The 24,024-nt window shown below is 45.2% G+C and overlaps 2 protein-coding genes across 2 annotated transcripts; both read left to right on the top strand.

Moving 5' to 3' along the window:
- Positions 1 to 10,782: 10,782 nt before the first annotated feature.
- Positions 10,783 to 12,709, top strand: LOC123450995 (bisdemethoxycurcumin synthase-like). The gene is made up of 2 exons (XM_045128008.1): positions 10,783 to 11,031; positions 11,101 to 12,709. Exons 1-2 carry the CDS (start codon positions 10,827 to 10,829, stop codon positions 12,111 to 12,113), a joined length of 1,218 nt encoding a protein of 405 aa, XP_044983943.1. The 5' UTR covers positions 10,783 to 10,826; the 3' UTR covers positions 12,114 to 12,709.
- A 1,255-nt stretch (positions 12,710 to 13,964) lies between these two features.
- On the top strand, positions 13,965 to 17,202 carry LOC123447043. Its single transcript, XM_045123603.1, has 3 exons — positions 13,965 to 14,206; positions 14,337 to 16,756; positions 16,853 to 17,202. The coding sequence occupies exons 1-3, from the start codon at positions 14,107 to 14,109 to the stop codon at positions 16,940 to 16,942; spliced, it is 2,610 nt and encodes an 869-aa protein (XP_044979538.1). The 5' UTR covers positions 13,965 to 14,106; the 3' UTR covers positions 16,943 to 17,202.
- Positions 17,203 to 24,024: the final 6,822 nt, after the last annotated feature.

Here is a 24,024-nt window from a genome sequence, read left to right as displayed (position 1 = left end):
CGGTGGTCGTGGACGTGTCGGCCTTGGCTTCTTTATCCATACATGTCTAAAGTGTTGTCCTCATTGCTCACGACGGAATTTTTCAGAAGACTTGTCCGAATGGGCAAGGAGGGGGTGACTTTTGGGATGGTGGCTTTGCAATAGGTTGCTAGAACAACATTGTTCCTTCCAGGAATCAAGCCATTTCTTGTTTTCATGATATCATGCTCCTGCACTCATCATTACCAGATACAATTGCAATGGTGTCATCCAAGGCTACTAGAGAATTTCCACTCAAAGAAATGGCAAAATCTTTAGGCAAGAAGTGCCAGAAGACCTAATCCTATTACATCATCGAATCTAGGCAAATCATTTGGTGAGGCTCAAGGAGTGGATCACTGGTCTTCTTTGATGTTGGCAGTCCAATGAAAAACCGTGTAGAGTGGGGCATGGTGGTAACCGGGATCCATGAAGCCGTTTCAAAAAATCTCAAACTTTTCAGTTTTAGAAAAGTCTAAAAAAATGCAAGCATACAATGATGAATTGTGTGTGTATAAAATTCAGGATGAAATACCTGGAAATGCAACCTGTAAAAAAGGCAAATTCATGGACTTTAAGGATGGATAGTATCATGTGCTGAAAGCTTTTTTTTTTTACACAACCCTCATTTCGACGTATTTCGTCATGCAAATTTATACACATGTAAATTGTGTTTCCATGTACATCTGTATTTTTTCTAGAATCTTTCAAAATGTAAAAATATGAGTTTTGCAAATGGAGGTCTCCGAAAGCAATTTTCAAACTCTGTATGAATTACCTCCATGTGTTCCAAAACAGGCATTGGTCAAACTTATATTAGCTCCTTAATTTCGTTGTATATACATGTACACTTTATGGAATTATGGTTAAATAAAAATTACCGCACAACAATTGTTCTACGGTTTGTGTTTTGTTTTGAAGAACGGGGTTGCTTGCGTTGACCGTTTTTCAGCTGCACGGACCATCAATCCAACGGGCGCTAACTACTGAATCAGGTGGCTACTAGTTGACCAGCCAAAAATTGGGTCGGTCAACCGTTGCCTAGCTTCGTTCAATTTGTTTTTATTCTGTTGGACTAATCCGTTCTATGCATCCCGTTATGGATTGTGCTTAGAGCATCTCTAGCACACCCCATAAAAGCAAACTGTAAAATTCGGATATGGATCGAAAAAAGCATTTTAAAGATACATTTTAACTACGGCTGAACATAAATTGTAAAACTAGAAAAAAAAGGTCCTTTCTCCAGTCCGGGTGTCGCCGCCCCTTCCTTCAACCGGCCGCGCCGGCCATGCCGGCCGTGTCCAACCCCGCCGTCCGTCGGTCGTGCCCCGTCGGCCATGCCCCGTCGTCCGTCGGCCGTGTCCGGTCCCCGTCGAGCTCGCCCCATTACCCCGCCGGTCGCGTCCAACCTCGCCGGTAACGCCTTGCCACCCGTCGGTCATGCCCCGCCGCCCGTCGGCACTGTCCTCCTTCGTTGCCACCCGCGACGGCCGAGCCGTGCCTCTTTGCCGGCCATTCCGGGAGGATTCCGGCAGCCAGACTGAGATCATGGGAGGCCAAGACGATGTCGAGCTCGTCCAACTCAAACCGGCGGCGATTGATTGCAACGTCTAGCGGCCTTTTCAGTGTGTGGTGATGAATTCCAACGAGTTAGGGCGGATTCCGGCAAACTCCGCGGTAGCGTGTTTGCTCCGATGAGGTTTGACCGGTATACAGGCCCCTCTCGGTTCGGCCTTCAAACCTTCAAACGTAAGGGTTTCAGATGTGACTTTTCCGTGTCACTTAAAAAATTACGGGTTAGATCACTTTTACGGTTTGTGTTCTGGACATTTTTTCATCAAAACTGTAAAACGTAATTTTTTATGAGCTTGGGCGCTTATATAAAGTCTGCTAGAGATACTCTTAGCTGCTCATATATTCCATGTGATGGTATCACGTCGACAGAACGATTGAGTGAGAGAAAAATAAGGTTGATCGAAACAAGCAGAGCCAAATGGGGAAGAGTCTTTCTTTGTAAACCGTAGGAGATATATTATACTCTGCGTTTTTACTACCTCTCCCTACTCATTTTTTCAGTTCGTTTCTTTTATTTAGAACCTGTTAAAAGTTTAGCATGTATCTAAATTCAAATAAATTGTTTTTAACTTTCTAGCGTCCAATTTTCCTTTTCCTCTTTTCCCATGAGCATAACTGGACACATCTCACGGCGATCCGTACTTATCGTGTAGGACGACAACTGCCAATCAAACCCCTCTCGGCTACGTGAATTTGGACCGGAGTATGTACCATTTTTTTCCTTTTTGTCATTTTTTTTGTTTTTTCTTGTTGGGATTTTTTCCTTTATCTCTATTCTTTATTATTTATCAAATTTATGATTTTTTTAAATCATGAATACTTTTTGAATTCATGAACATTCCTTTTGCAATCTTAAACTATTTTGAAATCATGTTTTTTTTAAATTAGTGGCATTTTTTAAACGTAGAACCTTTTTGAGTTCACGAGCATTTTTCAAAATTACGATCAGTTACGAATTCACGAATGTTCTTACTAGTTACGAACTCTTTCCTGAAATCTTGATCATTTTTTGAAAACTTACAAACATTTTTGAATTTATGAACATTTAATAGAATTGATGATATTTTCCAAAATTCATGAACATTTTCTTGAACCCATGAACATTTTTTTCATATTCAGAATAGTTTTTTGAAATCATAAGTATTTTTATGGATTTGTGAACATTTTTCAAATTAGATAACAATTATTTCAAACTCACGGCCATTTTTTCAATTCAGGAATATTCCTTTTGAGATTAGTTAACTAGGTCCAGGATTGCATGGGCCTAAATCTGGTTATGAGATGGTCCCAGTTATGTTTCAACATGGCATCCGTAGGGTTTGGGTATCGGTATTATGTGCCCAAACCCGTACCCTTCTTAAAAAAGTTTGTCCATACGTGTACCTGTATACGCACCCCGGGTTTAAAAAGGTTCCCATACCCGTATTCGATCGGGTGCGGGTAATACTCGTGGGTAAAAATACTTGTATATATTTTAACGTTTTAACACATAAGCATTTCAACACACATATACATTATTTCATCACAAATATATAACATTTCAACACCCGAAGGTCACGGCCCACAAGCCATCGATCAAGTATGTGCCATTTAGTTACTAGTTTCGACCATTTTGGCTTTTCAGTAACTTTAATCGTGGATTTCCTAGACTTGCGAGGAAGAAGCTCGCGGGTCGCAGATCTTCCCACGCGCCGACTCCTCTCGTTATACTTCTGCCTTATGACGCACCGACCCTAATCGATCCGTCGATCTAGGAGATCTTGCATAATGTGTTGTGAGAGCCTGTCAGGGCATGGGAGGCAGGAGCGATCCGTAAAAATGGGCAGTGAGGCCAAAAGAGGGTCCGATCGTCACCAAGGATGAGGAGAAAGAAATCATGATGCGGGTCACGCACACCCATGCCATCACAACATGGGAGGTGGTGAGGTCTGCAGGGATGAGGACGCTGCTCCATCCTTGTCAAGTAAGGTTGGACGCATGGCTTTGTTATCAAAAATTTCGGTTAAACTCTCCAAGGGTTACGAGACTGAGCTTGACGTGTCGGAAGATACAAAGTCAGTGTTGAAGGAGAGCCAAACCCAAGGAGTCCCCGACGATCGCCGGTGAGGAATCCCCGACGATCGCTGAAGGAGTCCCTCCGTCCACGGGCGTCCTCCCCGCTGCCCTAGAGGAGCCGGTTTAGACACTGTAACAAGCTTGCAAACATGCTATTATAGTGTTGTTGTTTCACACTTGTTAAAAAACTGTTAAGTGTGAAACTGCTTGTTATAAAACTTGTCAACTCTGCATGATGTTTGCCACTAATCCATTGTTCATATGCATATGATTTTATTAAGTCTCAAAACAACTTATCTCATGGTTGCATATTGCCTTGACGACTCCTATGAACCTCTTGCTCCTATGTTTATGCCACGCTGAATAGTTCTTTGTATAATTACCGCTGATTTTTGATCTTAGAATCATGAACAGAAAAAATGTCCTTGTCCGACGACGAGGGGACGATCGGTGAGTACCATTTGTGCTGGGATGACAAGGGTATATGCAACCGTTATCCTCACCTAGACAACGGTACGTCCTTCACCGTCAAGCTACAAGATGACTTTGATATTATTACGGTATGTAAAGACGACATGTATTTTTTGTTAATGAAGTATGACGTATGCTTCTTTGCTTTAATTAACCTTTAATTGTTCTTTTGTGCAATTCGACTAGTGTATTCCCTGCCATGCAAGATTCGTTGTCTTGGACAAGTTCCATTTCAAAAAGAATGATACTACACAACCTAAGATAGCTCACCTAAAACAGAGCATTACACTTTTGTTGTTAAGGTAAAAAATGAAGAAGATCACACATGTTTTGGTTGTTCTAATTGGAGAGCATTTTGTAAAGCATATGGGTTGGATGAAGACATGCACATTACCTTCAATCTTGGTAATGATGATGTTCGTCATAATAATATATAAATTTGGATGCATGCGGATGACTTGATTCAAGTTCTACCTCCACGTGAGTTTGCCAAAAAAATTGTTCGGTAATGTATATTGATTATTAAAAAGTATTTGATACTCATCCCGACTAAACTTCTTTATTTTAAATTATCAGCTTATTTCTCTGCTACAAGAACTACACGACAGATAATAGATCGAAGCTACTACAGTTACGACTCCGAGCTTACTTTTTGGAAAAAATCATCTCATCTCATTTATTCATGATTTCAGTAGCATGCTAAATATTACATGACTGACAACAATTATCATGGATATGTGCCACTAGTGCACCAGTTGAACCCTTATAACATCTCTTCAGACAACTTTGTAAGAATTTTTTTTACCATTGCGTCACTAGTCCATCTTTTTCATACATTCTTCCTAAGAAAAAATAGTTTGCTAACTTTGCTATTATTACTTATGTTCTTCAAGAGGCACCCTCGCGAGAGACCGTGCCTAAATGGATGCTTATCAATGGTGATTTGCATATGGTTAACTTACGCCCACTTTGGATGGGTTACTCTTGTAAATACAGAATATCTCGAAGTGAAGATACCCTGAAAATCAAAGGATGGAGCAAGGCAATAAAAGCATCCACGCAACCACTTGGAGGCGATATTGATACCTTTCGCAGGCCACAAGTTGGAGATAGGTTGATCTCTATTCTTTAATGGGGAGATGCTGGAGTTTACCTTTTTTATGCTATTTTACCTAGGAGAGAGCACTAGTTAGTGTTTCTAACTTGTGATAACTTGGTCACTTGCTAGTATGATAACAACTAGAATGATTATGAGTTCATAATTTTTATGCTATTTTACCTACAATGATGAAGAGATGTTTAACTAGCTAGTATATGATAACAACTAGAATGATGATGAGTTGATTAAGATCATGATGAGTTGTTATATGACATATATTCGACCAAGCATGGAGAAAGAGGTCACTTCTCCATATTCATGACGATGTTGTGTAACAGTTCTTCATTGCTATTAATAGCTAGCGTCGAGTTGAATGGAAAACATAAAATGAAAATGAAAACCCTAAATGAAAAATAATTGAATGGTAAACACAAAAAGAGTAGGGAAACACAAAATAAAACTCCTAAACCCTCCAAAAACCTCCTCTAAAAAACCCTAAACCCCAACCCTCCTTTTAGCCCCGGTTGGTGTTACCAACCAGTATTAAAGGCCCTCCTACCCGAGCATTACGCAGCGGCCACATGGAGCCCCTTTAGTCCCGGTTTCTAACACGACCGAGACTAAAGGGACGTTTAGTCCCGATTCCTTAGTCCTGGTTGCACAACCGGGACTAAAGACCCTTACAAACCGGGACTAAAGTCGTGTTTTCTACTAGTATAGTGTCTCAGTGCACTTCATAAATGGACTTGTTGTAATTTCTTCCAGTGCATTCATTTTAAATGAAAACCAAGGATCATGGCCCTCAATAGTCTTTACAATGGCATTGAAGAGATCCCGGTGCTTCCAAAATGACCATCGAAAAGTCTGAATATGTTGAATTGGGTGCAACGTAATGCTTGACAAGTTTGGCATGGCGTTCTGCCCAATCTCGATTGTTATACATGCGACACAACTAAGATTCTCATCTCAGTCTCACCTCTTCTTCCTCCCTAACGATCATGACAATAACCATCTTAAAATTATCGTCATTTTCTTCCTTTTTCTCTGACTATGAGTCGTTAGAGTTACATCTCCCTCGGTCTCTTCATGTAGAAAATTCAATGTTGATTGATGAATTTGAATGCAAAAGCAACAACGAAAAAGAATAGGGAAGAAGTTACCTTGGAAATTCGTCGAACACTTGGCAAGCGGGGGAGGTGAAAGCCACGGTGTGTTGGTGCAACGTCAAGTCTACGGAGAATAGCGGAGCTAGAGGGTGGATAGGGTGGGCCACGACCCACCCTGTAATTTTTCCAATAGTTTGTATCATAGAAAAAGTTAGAATAAATAAGAAAATATATTTATTAACGGTTCTACTATTGGCCCACCCTGACACATTGGGATGGATCCACTAATGTCTGCGAGTGCTCGGTGCGGCTACTGGCAAGGCATGCACGCGTCGAGGAGCTTGATTCTCAACCAAGTCGTGCTCATATGTTGCGCCAAGGAAGCCCCCCATGGCTTGGATTCGGTTCTTGGAAGCTCGTCGGTGTGTTCGTGAGAGGGACGACATTAGCTCGAGCACGGGTGCTCTATTACATAGAGCTCCTCCGATAGTTCCTTTCTCGGCAAAACGAGGCCGCACAATGGTTCAAGTTGAATACTGTCGAGCGGCATCAACGACCGGCGAGCGTAGGAAAGGTGGGTGCGAGGTCGACGAAACTGTGGGAAGTAGGGCGTGGAGGGGGCTGCCCATGTGGATGAGGCCGCGAGAGAGAGTCGGAGATAAGGAATCTTTTGTTGAGACTTCATCCCTTGTTTTTTTAAGTTGCGTGCTTAAATTTGAGCAGGAGGGGCACTTTCCCTCAAAATTTTGAGGGGTTAAACCTCTAGGCTAAAGAAATTAAAACCTTTATGGTATTCAATTTTATTTTTTTGCGTGTGAAAACCTTTAGGCTAAAGTGATCAGGTTTTTTGTTGTAGATCTCCTTGGCCTATGTGTGGTTGCTATTTTTCTTTTCCCTCAAGCTATATGCATATAGTGAGTTTGGATCTTAATTTTTTGTAACATGATTAATGTTGAGTATTTTTTTCACACTTCTAACAACTTTTTTTAAACGGGGGCACACCATTTACCTCATCTACTAAATAAGGAGAGGACAGAGTTTAGAGTTTTATAGAACCCCTGAGCGGCATGACAACTACTCGCAAGAGATTACAGACCCATGTTTTTTTGTGCCGGCCAAAACTCACAATATTTTCTCATCTAGGGACGTAAGAAGTACCAAAGGTGGAGCGAATTTATGGAGAAAGACCATCGCATTTTGCTCATTCCAAATGGTCCAAAAGATGAGCATGGTGAGGGAGGTCATTGCACTCGAGTTTTGACTTCGGCTATCAGATCTTTTGTCCCCACCACGCCATGACTGAATCATTAAGGTGCGAGTCAGAAGTGTTGACGTGCAGAAGGCCTAGCTTCTCAGTGGTTGATCTCCAAAGCCTAAGAGTACCAACACTTAAAGAAGAGATGTGGCCCCGTTTCTTATTGTGTGTTGCAAAGCTGACAGAGGCCGCAATTGTCCCAACCGCGCTTCTCCAGCTGGCCGAACGTCCAAATGCGGTCTTGGAGAGCTAACCAAGCAAAGAATTTAACCTTAGGGGGGCAAGCCATCCAAACCATGCGGTCCATGGGATAAAGACTCAAGCCCAGGAACTGAGCCTTGTACGCAGAGGCCGTCGAATAAATCTCGTCATTTGCATGCTTCCAAATGATATCATCTTCGGCATGTCCATGTAGGTGAAAGTCATGTAGGAGCATCCAAAGAGTGAAGAAATCGCTGATGTGATCAGTGGTGATAGTAGTGCTGGTGCTAATCTTAAGAATCCAAGCATTCTCTTTGAGCGCCTCCCGAACCGTCCAATGTTTTCTCCTTGAGGCCTTGAAGATTGGCGGTGCAATATCCTTTGGCTTCCTCCCAAATAGCCAAGGGGAGTCCGAGAAAGGCGTCCTTGCACCGTCTCCCACGGTGATCATAGTGGAGGCGTAGAAAAACTCAAGGCCATCTTCGGTGCAAGGGTTGCCAAAACCGACCCAAGGCTTATGGGGAACCTTCCATTCATAACAGCCATCGAAGGCGCAAGGCACGCGCAAACTTGTGAGTGTTGAGAACCCCCCTAGGCCCCCATACTCCTTTGGACGACATACCATGTTCCAATTCACTTTGCAGCTAGCAACTGTTGTCTTGTTCGCTCCGGACCACAAAAACGCCCGTTCCAGCTTATTGAGGTTGCTGAGAGACCTTGGCGCTACGATGAGAGGCATGACCGAGTAAATGGCTTGGGAGGAGACGTCTGACTTGACAAGAGCCGCACGACCAATTGTGGTGATGTTTTGGCCGTCGCAAGTGACCAACTTGCTAGCTGCCTTGTCCTCAAGATGTTGGAAGTCCAACTTCCTAAGTTGTTGCACAGAGAGTTGGAGGCCTAGATATTTCACCGGGAAAGAGGCATGGGATGCCCGTATGCTCTGAAGGATGTGTCCAAGGTTAAGGTGATTGCAACTAATTGGCAAGACGAGACTTTTTTGAAAGTTGGTGCAAAGGCCAGTCACGTCCCCAAAACCTCGCAAAATGGACGCAAGGTTGTCGATGTCCGCATTGACAGGAGCCACGAAAACGACGACATCATACGCATAAAGGGAGGTACGGACCATGGGGACACACCCTCGAATCTTGTGCACGAGGTCTTTCCTGGTTGCCAAATCCAGAATCTTGTGAAGCGGGTCAATTGCGATGACAAAGAGGAGTGGAGAAATTGGATCTCCTTGGTGGAAACCAGCCCCGTGTTTAATGGATGGCCCGGGGATCCTCTGGAGAAGAATGCGAGACGTAGACGATGAGAGCAATGCGGCAATCCAGGTGTGGAACTTGTCCGGGAACCCCATGCGCCGAAGGAGGTCTAGAATGTATTCTCAATTAACGGAGTCGAAAGCCTTTCCGATGTCCAACTTGAATAGAAGAGTCGGGATCTTGCACTTGTGTAGCTGCCTAGCAAAGTTGCGGACGCACATGAAGTTGTCATGGATGCTACGCCTTCTGATAAAAACATTCTCCGCATTGGATACGAGGTCATCCATGTGGGGAGCAAGGCGTAGGGACATAACTTTGGCAATGATTTTAGCCAGGGTGTGGATGAGACTGATAGGCCCGTAATCAGACTCTCCGCACCCTCCTTTTTTGGCAGGAGAACCATATTGATGGAGTTTAATCATTGAAGGTTTTGAGGTGTGAAATCAATCAAAGCGTTGAATAACCCGCCTAACAAAGTGCTTGCCAATGCCCTGGCACTTTTTAAAGAAAATTTCCATGAAGCCATCCAGACCAGATTCCTTATCACTAGGCATTTCCTTTATAGCCGTCCAGACCTCACCTTCGTGACGGTGTTGCCGAGGTCCTGTAAATCATGGGTCTCGATTGCCAGCTCCTCCCTGTTGAAATCTCTGTTGCTGCCAATGTCCCTACTAAACGTGATAATGGTTATTAAACCTGGTGTAATGGTTCGGTTCTTACTTTGGGTTTGATTGGTTTAGGTTTTATTCGGCTGAGATTTTTTTAGTTTGGCTTTTTTGGGTATGTGGAGAAACCAGTTTGGGTATAGTTGGTTATGGGTTTAAACGGTTTAGTTATTAGCGGTTATAAACTATGGGTCCAAACCGGTTTTTAGGTATTGGTTATATACAATAATAAACTACGACCGAGAACGAATATCTTTGATCCGCGTGCATGCTGTAATGCACTATGTAATTATGTATTATGGAGAAACAAGAGATGAAAATCGGAAGTGTTTTCTTGTGCTTTCGCTAAGCAACTTGGTTTTAATACACTTGTTAGTGAGCTTATCAGCCATGGGCATGTTCTTTTTGCCTCTTACTGTGTGTTGACTGTATCTCAAGGATTACTTTGTTTCTAAACTGTTGTAGATGCACTTATGTCTTTTCTATCTTATTTGTTTCTTAACATGTCAATTTATGCAATCATATGTACCTTAAAGCAAATCCATGGTTATGTACTGGGTTTAAACCCATGGTTATGTTTTGGGTTTAAATTGGTTTGGGTGGAAAAAATAGTAAGTTTGGTTTTGGTTGGGCTAAAAATGACATTAAATGGGTATGATTCAAGTCTGATTTTAAGAGATAAATGAATGGATGTGATTCAAGTATGGTTTAAGTATGAAACCATTCTCAGGTCTCCCTACCCATTATTCAACAGAAGTGGTCATGCATTAATTTTTTTTTTTCCTCGTGCTCAGTCGATGCTAAAAAAAACGTGAGTTGCACCGGAAGTAGCTCAATCGCGAGGCTGCAGTTTGGACCTACGCTCTGCTGCGAACCAACTTGTTTACATACCACAACGAATTGGAAGCTGAACAAAGGTGGCCAACTTCCAACTAAACAGCATATCAGCTACATGGAATTCACGTGTCAGGCTCGTCGGTTTTGCTCCCAATTCTCGGGTCCAGAAGGTGATCATCTTGTCTCAGTACTTAATGCCACACAGTGGTCGTTCCTTCGGTACACTCCAGCCTTCACTACTGTCCATGCTGGACGGCAGTTCTCCCAGCAGAGACCAAGATGGTGCTGCTCGGGAACCTCACGGCAAGTCCGGCGGCCACCGCCATCCGGCAGGCGCAGCGCGCGGACGGCCCCGCGTCCGTGCTCGCCATCGGCACGGCGAACCCGGCGAACTGCGTGCGGCAGGACGAGTACGCCGACTTCTACTTCCGTGTCACCAACGCAGAGCACCTCACCAAACTCAAATCCAAGCTCCACAGAATATGTATGTATGTTATTACGCTCTTGTGGCCATGTTAGCATGTAAACATGTATGGTTACGTGTTCTATTCAGGTAAAAACTCTGCCATCAAGAAGCGTTACTTCCACCACACCGAGGAGATGCTGCGTGACCACCCTGAGCTCATAGACCGGGCATTGCCATCCCTGGACACCCGGATGAGCATAGCCGCCACCGCCATTCCCGAGCTGGCGGCAGCGGCCGCGACCAAGGCCATCGCGGAGTGGGGGCGCCCGGCCACCGACATCACCCACCTCGTCGTCAGCACCTACTGCGGCGGGCACATGCCCGGCGCCGACCTCCGGCTGGCCTCCCTCCTCGGCCTCGCCCCCTCCGTCCGCCGCACCATGCTCTACCTCAACGGCTGCAACAGCGGCGCCACCGCGCTCCGCGTCGCCAAGGACGTCGCCGAGAACAACCGCGGCGCTCGCGTCCTCGTCGTCTGCGCCGAGCTCACTCTCATCCTGCTCCGCGCCCCCGAGGACGAGGCCGACAAGGCCACGCTGGTCATGCAGGCCCTGTTCGGCGACGGCGCGGGCGCCGTGATCGTCGGCGCCGACGACGCGAACCGCGGCGCCGTCGTCGAGCGCCCGCTCTTCGAGATGGTGGCCGCGTCGCAGACCGTGATACCGGAGTCCGAGCACGCCGCGGCCGGGCGGCTCGGCGAGGATGGGCTCCTCTTCCGCCCCGCCGTCGAGATGACAACGCTGGTTCGCGAGAACGTCGAGCGGTGCCTGGTAGACGCGCTGGGGCCGCTCGGCCTGAGCGGTGGCTGGAACCGGCTATTCTGGGCGGTGCATCCGGGCGGGCGAGCAATCTTGGACGGCGTTGAGGCGGTGCTCCGGCTGGACCCCGAGAAGCTGGCGGCGAGCCGCCATGTGCTGAGCGAGTACGGGAACATGTCCGGGCCGACGGTGATCTTTGTGCTCGACGAGATACGGCGACGCGGCGGAGAGCATGGGGTTGGACGTGACGGCCTGGGTGTGCTACTGGGGCTCGGGCCTGGAATTTCCGTTGAGACGATAGTGCTGCACGCCACTGGTAATTTACTAGAACGGATTTACTAGCGCTCGGTAAATGACCTCGTAAAAATAAGTTTGCACTCACGGTCAAATAAACCCGTTCCACTTCAATCATTTCAAAATATAAGTGGTACTAATTTTCGAAAAAGTAAAAAAAAATCACCAAGTTTTTAGTACTAAGATATATCAATATCTGCAATGTTAAATAAATATAATATAATATATATTTGATGATGAATGTAAAATAATGATTTAGTATTGTACACATTTATTCCCTATAAAAAAATAGTCAGATTTCAAAACTTGGTCAAAATTAAATAAATTAAACTTTTCAAAAAAAAACCTTATATTTTATAAATAGGGAGAAGTGGCTACCAGTAATGTAGCGTCTCAGCGGAAATTCCGGGTCCGGCCCTCAGTATCACACCCACACCGTCACGTCCAATCCCAAGGCCTCGCGTATCTCGTCGAGCACAAAGATCACCGTCGGCCCGGACATGTTCTCATATGTGCTCAACACATCTTCATTGTATTTCATATTTCACAGCCAACTAGAGTGTCCAATATGTCTGAAAACCGACTTGCAATGCTTGATTCGGGTCGAAGTTTACACTTTTATGTTAAGCTATATGGAATTAGGACAAAGTTTAGAATTGGGCGACTGGCTACGTTCGGTCGGGTGGATGAAAATTGTGAATGTTTTTTTATGGCAATTTGTGTTGTCCGAAGATGGCAATTTTAGTTCTTGAGAACGTAGTAAACAAAACTGTTAGAAACCCTTAGGAAACCAAAGAAGGCAGCTGCACACTGGGAAAAAATCAATGAAGAAAACAAGAGAGAAAAATCACACACATCTGCTGCCACAGTCTGCCCGGTCTTGGCTGGTGATGCCGGGAGTAGAGTAGAGTAGCATGTGTGAGAGCATGTCTAACAAATCCCGTATTTCTTCATCTTCTAAAATTAGTTTCCGGTATCCCGTAAGACGAATTTACAAAAATGCATAATCTTACACAGAACAGATCCTGTGTAAACACATTGCAAATTTAAGCTCAGATAAAACAACCGAGTTGGCGCCACATAGTTTGCCGGAGTTCATTCATAGAAACATACAAGCAAACTAGATAAAAGTAAGATAAAAACATAAAGTGAACTAGACTTGATGCCGTCGGGGTAGTCTTCTACTCCTCGCCGCTGGAGATGACATTGGCGGGCAGCGGTCTTGCCTCCGTGCAGCGTGTCATAGATCAGCGTCGGAGAACAGGGTTCGACGCTCGTACTCCGTTGTGACCAACAAACCCCCTCCCCCGCACCCAAACCACCCGCACCAATCAAAATCGACGCCGCCTCCACGCCCTACACCCGTGACAGGCATCGTCAAAGAGACCCGACTGCCGGAGGGGAGGATTGACGACGGAGAGAGCTACGGGATTTGTGGGACGGGAAGCCTAAACCCCTCCGACGCCTGAATATACGGAGTACCCGGGAACAATTTACGGGCCTCCCGCAAAATTTTGCGAACCGGGCAGTGTTCATAGGATCTGGGCGGTCCGTTTTTTTTTTACCACCGTCCCGTACAGCTTTTGGGAAAACGCAATTGGACGGAGTTTATATCCGAGGAGGACGCTGGCTGCCGCATGGTAAGCGCGACCTGGTTTCAAAATGCCGCCATGGAGAGCGGTCCTTGCCAAACGGTCGACTCAGCTCAACCCAACGGCCAGAATCGATTTCCCCCCAACGGTCACCTGTGTAGTGCAGCTCTCGTAAAATAAGGCCTGGCCAGCGGTTTCTATTTCTCCGGCCCCGGCCCGGCCCGGCCCGGCCCGAAATCAACCAACCAATCTAGCCGTTGCCCTCCTCTGCTCTTAACGCCATCCGCCCGCCTCTCTCGCCGCTCCTTCCCGCATTCATTCGTTCCCGAGAACAACAAACAGATTTCCAAATCAGAGAGCCAACGGAAGAGAGGAAAAAAAAAATTCCCTCCTCTCCGCCGCGCCGTGAACCAACATCTCTCTCTCTCTCCCTCTCTGCGCCGGGAAGGATGGCAGCGGTGGCCAGGTCCCCGTCGCCGTCGCCGGCCGCGGCGAGGCCGTGCCCCGCCATGCGGCGGAGCGCCGACTCCAACCCCTTCAACCCCGCCGGTAATTCCCCTCCCTCCCTGCCTTTCCTCAATTTCTGTCGGATTTATTTTCTCGTCGCGGCGCCCGCGATTTCCCGTCTGTGTTAGGCCACGAGCTCTGAATGAACCACGGCCCTCTCTCTGATCTGCAGATTGCCCGTCGCAGAGGAGCTCGGGCCCCAAGGGCGGCGCGTGCGGGTGCCACCACGCCTCATCCTCGCCCTCGCCGCACCGGAGATCCCTCTCCTCCTCCTCCTTCGGGGAGAAGGAGAACGAGCCGCGGGACCACGCGGTGCCGGTGCGGACCCCCAAGGCCGCGGCGCGCTCGAAGAACTTCATGGCGCCCACCATCTCCGCCGCGTCCAAGGCCGCCTCCCCCAGGAACAGCGGCAAGGTGCTCGGGGAGCGGAACCACGAGCCCGCGCCCCACCTCGCGCCCTTCTCCCCCGCCAACCTCGCGCACAAGCCCAAGGGCCGCCTGCGCCTCTCCTTCGACGCCTCGCTCGCCGGAGATGACGACGCCGCGGGGGTGGAGAACTTCGTGCGCGGGGGCGGGAGCCACCACCACGCGGCGGCGGCCGATTCGGTGGGCGCGGATCGCCGCCTGCGCCGCTCGTTCGAGGCCCCTCCCGCCGCGCACGGCCCGCTCGCTGGAGACGACGACGACGACGCGGGGATGGAGGATCCCGTGCGCTTGGGCGTGGGGGTGAACCACCAGCTCGCGGCGGCCGATCCGGTGGACGCGGAGCCGTCCCGGGCGGCTCTGTACGACCCCAAGACCAACTACACTTCGCCGAGGCCGCGGTTCCTCCACTACAAGCCCAACCCCCGCGTCGACATCTACCGGCACGGCCGCGCTGGCGTCAGGCGCCTCGAGGACGGCTTCGCCGCCGCCTCCGAGAGCAGCGAGGAGACCGACGCCACAGCCACCACGGAGGACGACCCGCTCGCTGGAGATGACGAACTCACGGAGGAGGAACAAGAGCAAGCACAGCAGATTCACCTGTCCGAGCAGCAGTCAGCTCTCACCGCTCCATCCGACGATGCCGTCTCCGCCGAGGCTTGCGTCCTGGCGCCAGAGCCCTTGCTGGGCTCGCCGCCGCCTCCTCCTCTGCTGCTGTCATCGGAGGCTGCTCCGGTGACGCCCGAGCCGGCTCGCGTCTCTGCACCGGACCCTATGGCGATTCCTCCACGAGCTCGCGCAGCACTTACGCCAGAGCCTGAGCTTGGGGTGCGAGCTCCAGAGAAGAAGGAGAAGGGATCCGCGTTGAGGTTCCTGCTCCCCCTTGCCTTCATGCTATTCATGTCTGCTGCTTCTGTGTGCGTGCTGCTGCAACCAGATTCCCCGATCATGTCGAACACCGCCTTGTCGAGGGCGTCCAGCTTTCTGTCAGTTCAAGAATCACACCCTGTGGAGTTGGCTGCTTGGCTCAAGCAATGGTCAAGCAGTTCATTGGATTCGATCACGTCTTACTGGGAGGCTCTGTCTTCTACATCCACACAAGAACAAGACTACTTTGGTCCGCACTTTGCAGCCAACTGGAGTGCTGCAGCTGCCGATGGTGACCATGGTGCCGCTGATTTCTACTACAACTTTGCTGATGCGTGGCCAGTGCCAAGTGAAGAGCCTATCTGCAGCGCCAATGCCTTCACTGCAGAGCCGGAAGGTGATGTTGTGGTGGAAGAAAGATCTGATGCATCAGACTACTACGACATGGTAGTAGATGAGTTTGATGTCCAAATGTCAGAAGAAGCTCCAGGTAGCAGCTATGGTGGTGCCATTGTCTTGGGCGAGCAGTTGAACATCCAGGATGCAGTTTCTGAGTTGATTGCAGAATCAGACGGTGTTGCTGTAGTGGAAGAAGAATCTGATGCATCAGGCTACTCCAATGCAGTTGACGAGTTTAATGCTGGACTATCAGAAGCAGCTCCAGGCAGCAGCAATGGCGAAGAGATGGCATCCTCCAGTCAGGATCTGGACACCCCATCCCAACCCACTGGGCAGCGTGAACAAGATGTTGAGAGTGAAGAGCCCGAGGAGAACCACGGCAGTGGCAAGGAGGGCCAGGAGCCGCGTCTTGGTCTCAAGTCGGACTCGAGCACGTTGCCGGTCTACATGGGCAGAATCTCAAAGCCTGCAGCAGCAGCAGGTGTTGCCATTGTCGTGGCCATTCTTTCAGCAGGCGTTGCTGCAATCTCCATGAGGAAGACTCAAGCTGGGGTTGCCACAAATGCCAATGTGCCGGCTGAGCAGGAGCAAGCCGAGGAGGCCGAGACTCGATCTTGTTCAGCAAGCAGTGAGGGCCACCGTCTTGTCAAAGGTTCTGTGGCAGAAGAAACTGAGCGATTTGGTGACTCTGGTTTCTCTCAGTACAGCAGCAGCTTGTCATCTGGCCAGGGCAGGGGGAAGAAGACCAAGGAGGAAGAGAACGTCGGCCAGGGCAGGAGGAAGAAGACGACCAAGGAGGAAGAGAACGTCGGCCTCGAGCCAGCCTCGAAGAGCGAGTCCATGTCATACCCCACGTCGTCCTATGGCAGCTTCTTGGCCTTTGAGAAGATCGCTGCCAAGAAAGTAAGCTTTGATTCTTCTTGTCCATCTTCTCTGTTCAGTCAATTTCAAATACGATGTGTCCATCTAACTTGTAGGTTGTGAACTTGTTTTTTGCAGAAGAACAAGGATGATGATGAGGTGATGACCCCGGTCCGACGCTCCAGCAGGCTGCGGAGTGTCAAATCACCTGACGCCGGGTCTAGTTAGTGCTCTAACTACCTACCATTCAGGGCACCTGACTCGTAGCTGCTTGCCCAGTTCCACGCACCTTGTTAGACAGACAGACATGTTTGATGATAAAATACAGCTTTCTGCTGTTATGTTCTACATATTTGACTAGTGGCTAGGATTTGTTTTTGTGGTTTGAGATTGCTTTTGAAACTGCATAAGTGATTGTGGACAGTTCCCTTGTATTGTTCTCTGATTGAGACCTCTGCTGTTATGTTCAATACATTCGATCTTTCTTATGGTTGTGCTTCAGTGTAATGCTTTCAGTTAGAACAGTGAATGATGGAGAATGTGCTTTTTTTGTTCAGTACATGGAGAACTTGGATAATTCATGTCATTTCTAGTATACTTGGATAATACCTCACTCTATTACATCGTGCTGTGTACCGTGTTAGTTCCTACTCCACCTCTACAGTTAGCCCTCCTGTATTGGTCTTTTTCCATTTTTATTTTTATTTTTTTATGTCAGTTCTTGTCATGAAACACAGGAACAAAAATTAAATGGACATGTTTGCCACTATCTATCTCCATAGTAGTTTGGACTTGACATCAAAACTGAAGGTGTGCATCTTGTATTTCTCGTTTGCCAAATGCACTACACTGTGATTTTTCAAGCATAGAAGCAGATAGGCTGTGTAGTTTGCCTGACATGCCAAATAAGATTTTAAGTTGATATTGTTGTGCTTGGCATATTTTGTTTTACTGGTGGGTCTATTCGCCTCGCTTTCGGAGGATTTCAACGCTTTAGATCTGTGCATCAGCAGAGTTTCTAATATGCATAATAAAGAAATGACTATTGCATTTGTTTGACGCTTCTATATTTTTCTAGAACGAATTTATTTCCTATTTCTATTTCTCACTATTGCTGCACAAATAGTCAATGAGCTGGACTTTGGTATAGCTGCTCGGTGCATTTTGTTCAGGTGCAAACATAATCCAATATTGATCTTCATAGGTTTTCAATGGTTACTTTTGATCAATTATTTTTCTAGAAAACTTTTTTTGGTATTTACATTGTCGTATTCTTGTTTCCCATAAGACATATCTTTCTCTTTTGTTATTAGGCCGGGTATATTCTGGTTTCCCATAAGATTCCGTTGATCTAAAGGCATCGATGGGGTTCCTCTAGCCGCCGCCGAACCGCCGGATATGAGAGAGATTCCAAAGGCCACGCTCGCAAATTGTCGAGATTCACATACTTCATTGCGGGAATGAAAAAAAATGTGTGCAAAAATACATACAAACATGCGCAACATGTCAAATGATGAGAAGAAACATGTATTCTGTTAGAAATTAATTAGGAAAGGGTGTCCAACTCCGAAAAGTCATGTCTATTCTATCTCTCTATTGCCAACAGTCACCTGTTCTGGAGGGATGACTCCGAACAGGCACCTCTTCTTCGCACCTCTTCCAGATGTATATAAACTTAAGAATCAATAGAAATCAGGACTGATCGTCCATTACTTTCATTCAATCTCGTTTTACTCTAACACGTTATCACGCACGGTCTCGATTAGAGAAATAGGCCACGCCGAAAGAATGGTGGCAGATGCACTCGCGCATCGCAACGAATCACCGACGACGAACTCGAACATTTGTCGTCGATGCGGCGCCAAGGCCACGACCCACGGTCGGCCCACCGCAGCTACGCCCTCCGGCACGCGCGTGGCGACCTCCTCGTTTCAGCGCCGCTCGGAAACAGGAGGCAGCGGCACGTCGGCGGTGCAGCGATGGTCCCTCCGGCCCACGCCTGGTGCACAGCGCCCTTCGGCTTGGCTCCTCCGGCGCTGCAGCATATCTGGTGTGACGCCCTCCAGCCAATTAGACGCTCCGGCATTAGCGGCAGAGGGAGGCGCACAGAAGACCAACGGCGCGCAGAAGACCAACGGCGCTGCAGCGACAACACCCTCTGGTGCGTAGCATCGGGCGCGCAAGCCCTCCTGGCTCACACCTCGGAAGCGCCCTTCGGCCTCCGCATACAGCGCACGCGTGCCTCACATCACGACGGCGACGCGTCACAAGCCGTGCGGACGCGCTCCCATCACAGCTCCCGGTGGCGCGTCCTCAGACGCGGCCAACAACCGGCGATTGGAGCGACGGATCCATCCGGCTGCACGACGCTGTCATCTACCAACCGGCCAGAACACGGCGCCTTCAGGCGCAGTTCCGGCGCAGTCCCGTCGAGGCCACGACCTGAGATGAGGTGGCGGCAGAGCAGCCCAATCCTCCGGCGCGTGCGGCGCAATTTTTTTTTTGGCCGGTAGGGCAAATCCCTAGCAGCGGTGGTGACAGGTAGAACTCCTGATTTGAAGCCGCACGGGAAAGAGAGATGATTGGGGAAATCCTTATCTCTTTGACATTATTCCGATTAGCCCTTGTACTTCTGTATAACAAGTACACATCCCTGCAGTTTTACTGTACGTGTATAACAAGTACACGTCCATGCAGTTTTATTCAACCAGGCTTACTTTTCTTCCCCAATTTAGTATGTGTCCATACTTTAAATAGTAGATTTGGCGATCAACTATTTGCAAGTTTGGATAGGAGACTCACTTTCCATATTGCATTTACAGATTGTAAATGACAATTCTATCTAGAGAAAATAAATCAACATGTTCAATGTGTCTGCCTCAAGCATTCTCCATAACATGTAATTTCAGTGCAACAACTATATTATACAATTAAAATTAAATTTGGAATCACAAGGTATTTGATGGCATCTCCTGCATATTTTGCAGATTATCCATCAATACTGTAAAGTCTACGTCTTGTCATTTTAACAAGATGACTAACTTTAAAGTGCTCTTCCAAATATTAATATTAAATGTGACTACCTCAAGAAATCACCAGGTATTGTTGGCATCTACTGCTTAATTTGCAGATTATCCACTATTACTGCAAGGTCTACATCATGTCACTTTGACAAATGTTTGCTTTCAAAGTGATTTCATACATTTAGCATAATATAAGGTAATAGAATTATAAACATCGTCAGACTATGTTTTCTATTACTGCGAGATCTACACCATATTGGTGATTATCTTTAAAGTGTTATCCTATATAAATTGAGGTCTACACATATGGCTATATGGCATCAGCCGTACTAAAATTTGCTCCTCCGAAGCAATTGTTGTTGTTCACTAAAATGATTTACTATCATAGTAAATTCATGCATGATTATTGCATGTTGAATGGTATTATCCACCAATATCAATTATTCAAGCCTCTTTTTGCTTGAATATGTCATAGGGAACTACATAAATATTTGCATTTACTTGTGATTACCTTCTATTACATTGGTAAAATACATAGCAATGAAGCCTACGACAATATTTCTAATTATAGTGTCGTCCATCCATCATGATGGACCACATAATTTATGACAATGATTAAGTGTCTCAACACTTTTGCAAGGTCCACAGGACGTCGTGGTTATAATTTCATAGTGACTAACCAATGTTAAGCATGCAAGTCTATACGTTTTGGCAGTGACTTTAAAGTCACACACCTCCTCAAGAATGAAGTCCAAAACATTAGCAATAATTAAATCACATGTGTTATATTGAAGGATACACCCAGGTTCACTAAGGATCACCTTGACCATGATTGTTCTCAAACAAATCATTTATTTATAGATGCCACTTACTCCTAGAAGTAAATTAAATAAATGCATTAGCATTTTCAAGTAACGCGTGGCTCACATTTCGAAATACAGTAAGTACATGTTAGGTGAGATTATTTATTGTAAGATGATTTACGACATCAATCGTTGTATCCACCCTGCGGTATTATTGCTACCATAACCTCACCTTCGGAATATGTGTCATGGCTATTCTCTTAATAGCTAAGTATGATCATACGTATTTCATCTCTCACCAACTTCACTTAGTTCTCAAACTAAGTACATAATGGATGAATATTTATTCACCTTGAATATTTCCCTTAAGAGAAACATGCTGCCCCGACCACATTTGGAATGATCACCCAATAATTTTTCAAGACCTCAAGTCTATCGCAACTTACAATTTTGGTAATTATAAAATCAACTTGAAGTTGAGATCTCATGATCTGACATTTTCATATGCAGATCGGGTTGAAAAGCCCTTGATGCACTTTACATCTCCTTATGATGGTATTACCATTTTTATGGTAAAGAAACATGTTATTTCTTAAACTCATCATATTCACCCAACGGGTGCTATACCATTATTTCAAATATTTGATAGTATTGATTAGCAAGTCACATTTCACAAAATAGAACCATGAGGAATTCAAAGTAAAGTGGAGGCTAAAGACAATCGATGTCAGAATTACCTTTTAATTGGGAATTGATCATTTTCAAATGATCACAAAGAATCTATTTTGGTAAATGATGTTCTCGAATCTTCATCAGAAGGAGAACCAAAAATATAGTGCAATAAAAGAATGATCAATTCGTTTGCACCTATGATATGTTTGCATAATTCAATTATTTTTTCAGTAATATGGGAGACCTCATGTAATATCCCGATTATTCCCAAAATATTGTTTACTTATAGTTGTACTACTACATGTAGTATAATGTCCAACATCCTATTTCTTGGACATCATGTTTGATAAATTTTGAATGTATGAATCAATTCATACTCAGTTTTGTTGCGTACACAATAATTTTCTAAATCTTACAAAATATTTGGTTTTAAGCCTTACAATCCAGGTTTGGGGTTGTTTAGAAAATTATTGACAATTCTATTGGTCACAACTTAACAAGTTGCAAAATTTCCCAAATCATCAGATTTTATGTGCACCACATGTGCCATAAGGGAAATTAATTTAAGGAACTCTCACCTTACAATTCTAAATGAGCCAACTCATTCTTCCTTGAACACATTCAGAAGATATGTGCATTCTCAACCATTGTGTGGCATTTTATAGATACTTTATGGTACTCATGGAAACATTTATAAAATGATTTTTGGTGTGTCTCTTGTCACACAAACCATGAATGATATAACTAAATCAATTGCTCAAATTGTCAAAGTAAGAGAAAGTTATCCTAAACAAGGGATAAATCCATTCGAATGGACAACTTTGTTGAACTCATTTCACAAGAAATATCTGATTATATATAATACTTTATGTACATACCCAAAATGGTTTAGTTCAATATCTTATCAAAGATAGTGAAATTAATAATATGACCAAACTTATAGAATCATGATTTACTAGCCTAGACAAATACGGCATTACACACCGTAAGTATGATATAAACCATACCAACTGCATAGCATACTACTTTCCCCTTTTTAGTAATTACGTGGAAATCAACAAAGTATTTCCTATCTGCGATAATTCGGTTACATACCGATATCACCACTCCAGCATACATCAATGGGCTCTCACAGAAAATTAGGGATCTAAGTGAGGAATGACAATTTATCCGTCAATCAAAATTATTCATAGCCCGTATGCTGATTGCATCAGCAATAAGGACATTTCTGGCATTAGGGGGAGATAAGTACCACAAAGAATGCCAAGAAATAAATTAGGAATGTTATTCACATTCAGTCCTTATATCCACGTATTCAAAGAATCTGAACAAGAAGTTTAGAATCACATATTTGCAACACATTGCAAATCTGCCACATACATTTACTGATGACAAAGGTGTCACTCAATTTTATATTCCTGCAGTAAAGTGTCAGAAAGAGTGGAGGTACCTGATAAACCACTCTTCTCCCGAAATGAGAGCAAGAGGGGGAGAAATCTGACCACACGAGATATAATCTCGCATATGCTTCCGCGGAAATAGAGGAAATCAAATCCTCAACCAGTAAATGTAATTCAACATCAAGTTGAAAGACACCTCACTGGATGCTCATCATCCAAAGCCCGACATAAATGTGCACAAATGTTTTCGTGACGGGACATCGAAACACCTTGACTCCATTGTTGTAGGAAATCACAAGGAGTTAAAAGGATTAAATACATTTCCACAAATTTCATTGATTCCTTCAGAATCATATAACATAAGTCTATATTTGTCGACATATATTTCTTCTGAAAATTGCTAAAACCTTTTGGGCCCTGAACCAAAATCCATGGTAGAGTGCCTCTTGTACTCATATTGGTTCACATAAAAGGAAGCAAGTAATGAAGAATAGCACTCGCTCTACAAACGAGTGGTATTTACCACAGTAATACCTACTCCTCATAAGTATCTTCCATATGGAATACTAAAAACTTCTCATTCATAGACAAAGTCAATGAGGTGGTGAGAAAGCGAGTCTTGTAGCAAAAGGGTTCACGCAGAGACCTGACATCAAATTATGATGTAACATCCTTCTTGGTATGAGTGGAACTATGTTTCGATAATAAATACCATTGGCAGTACAAATAATATTATCCATGTAGTTAATGGATGAAGTGACTACATACTCATATGGGTTACTCATTTCGGAAATTTATAATGAAGTACCTCAAGGGCTTACAATTCCGAATCCAAAATAAATCGCAACATATATGTGTAAAATTTCAGAAGTCACTCTATGGCTTGAAGTAGTCGGCAATCATATGGTACTACCGACTAAATGAGTTCCTTCTTCAAATGATTACTCAAAGGATGATAAATTGTTTATGTGTTAATAAAGGTATCCCAAAATTGAATTCCTTATATCACCTCAGTGTATATCGATGATTTCATCATCAATGTCTCTACAAGACCTAAACATACACAAAATCATCTCAAGACGGAAAATTTGGATTTAACCAAATTTAGCTTAAGTTTACAACTTGAGCATTCTCTCAGGAATACATATCAGTCTACATATATCCAAACATATACGAGAAGTTCAATTTGGATATATCATATCAACAAAAGACATGTATGGTCATACTACCTTTGATAAGGTACAAATCCATTCATACCTAGGGGTGATAATGAAGTGATACTAGGACCTGAAGTTCTGTATATCACTAATGTCAAAGCACTCATATACTTGCAAACTACGTCAGGCCTGACACTATATTTGCTATCTTTATTCAGAGTGCAACCCCCAACAAAAGGTATATGGTTGATATAA

The sequence above is a fragment of the Hordeum vulgare genome, chromosome 4H (genome assembly GCF_904849725.1).
Source record: "Hordeum vulgare subsp. vulgare chromosome 4H, MorexV3_pseudomolecules_assembly, whole genome shotgun sequence".
NCBI lineage: Eukaryota > Viridiplantae > Streptophyta > Magnoliopsida > Poales > Poaceae > Hordeum > Hordeum vulgare.
The sequence above is the reverse complement of the archived record's forward strand: the minus strand, read 5'-3'. Positions and strand labels throughout refer to the sequence as shown.

Excerpts from the sequence above, each read along its gene's own strand:
- LOC123447043 (XM_045123603.1), top strand. The coding sequence starts at position 14,107 with ATGGCAGCGGTGGCCAGGTCCCCGTCGCCGTCGCCGGCCGCGGCGAGG. Across the intron at positions 14,207-14,336 it reads CAACCCCTTCAACCCCGCCG|ATTGCCCGTCGCAGAGGAGC; the intron begins GTAATTCCCCTC and ends TCTGATCTGCAG. Across the intron at positions 16,757-16,852 it reads AGAAGATCGCTGCCAAGAAA|AAGAACAAGGATGATGATGA; the intron begins GTAAGCTTTGAT and ends TGTTTTTTGCAG.
- LOC123450995 (XM_045128008.1), top strand. The coding sequence starts at position 10,827 with ATGGTGCTGCTCGGGAACCTCACGGCAAGTCCGGCGGCCACCGCCATC. Across the intron at positions 11,032-11,100 it reads ATCCAAGCTCCACAGAATAT|GTAAAAACTCTGCCATCAAG; the intron begins GTATGTATGTTA and ends TGTTCTATTCAG.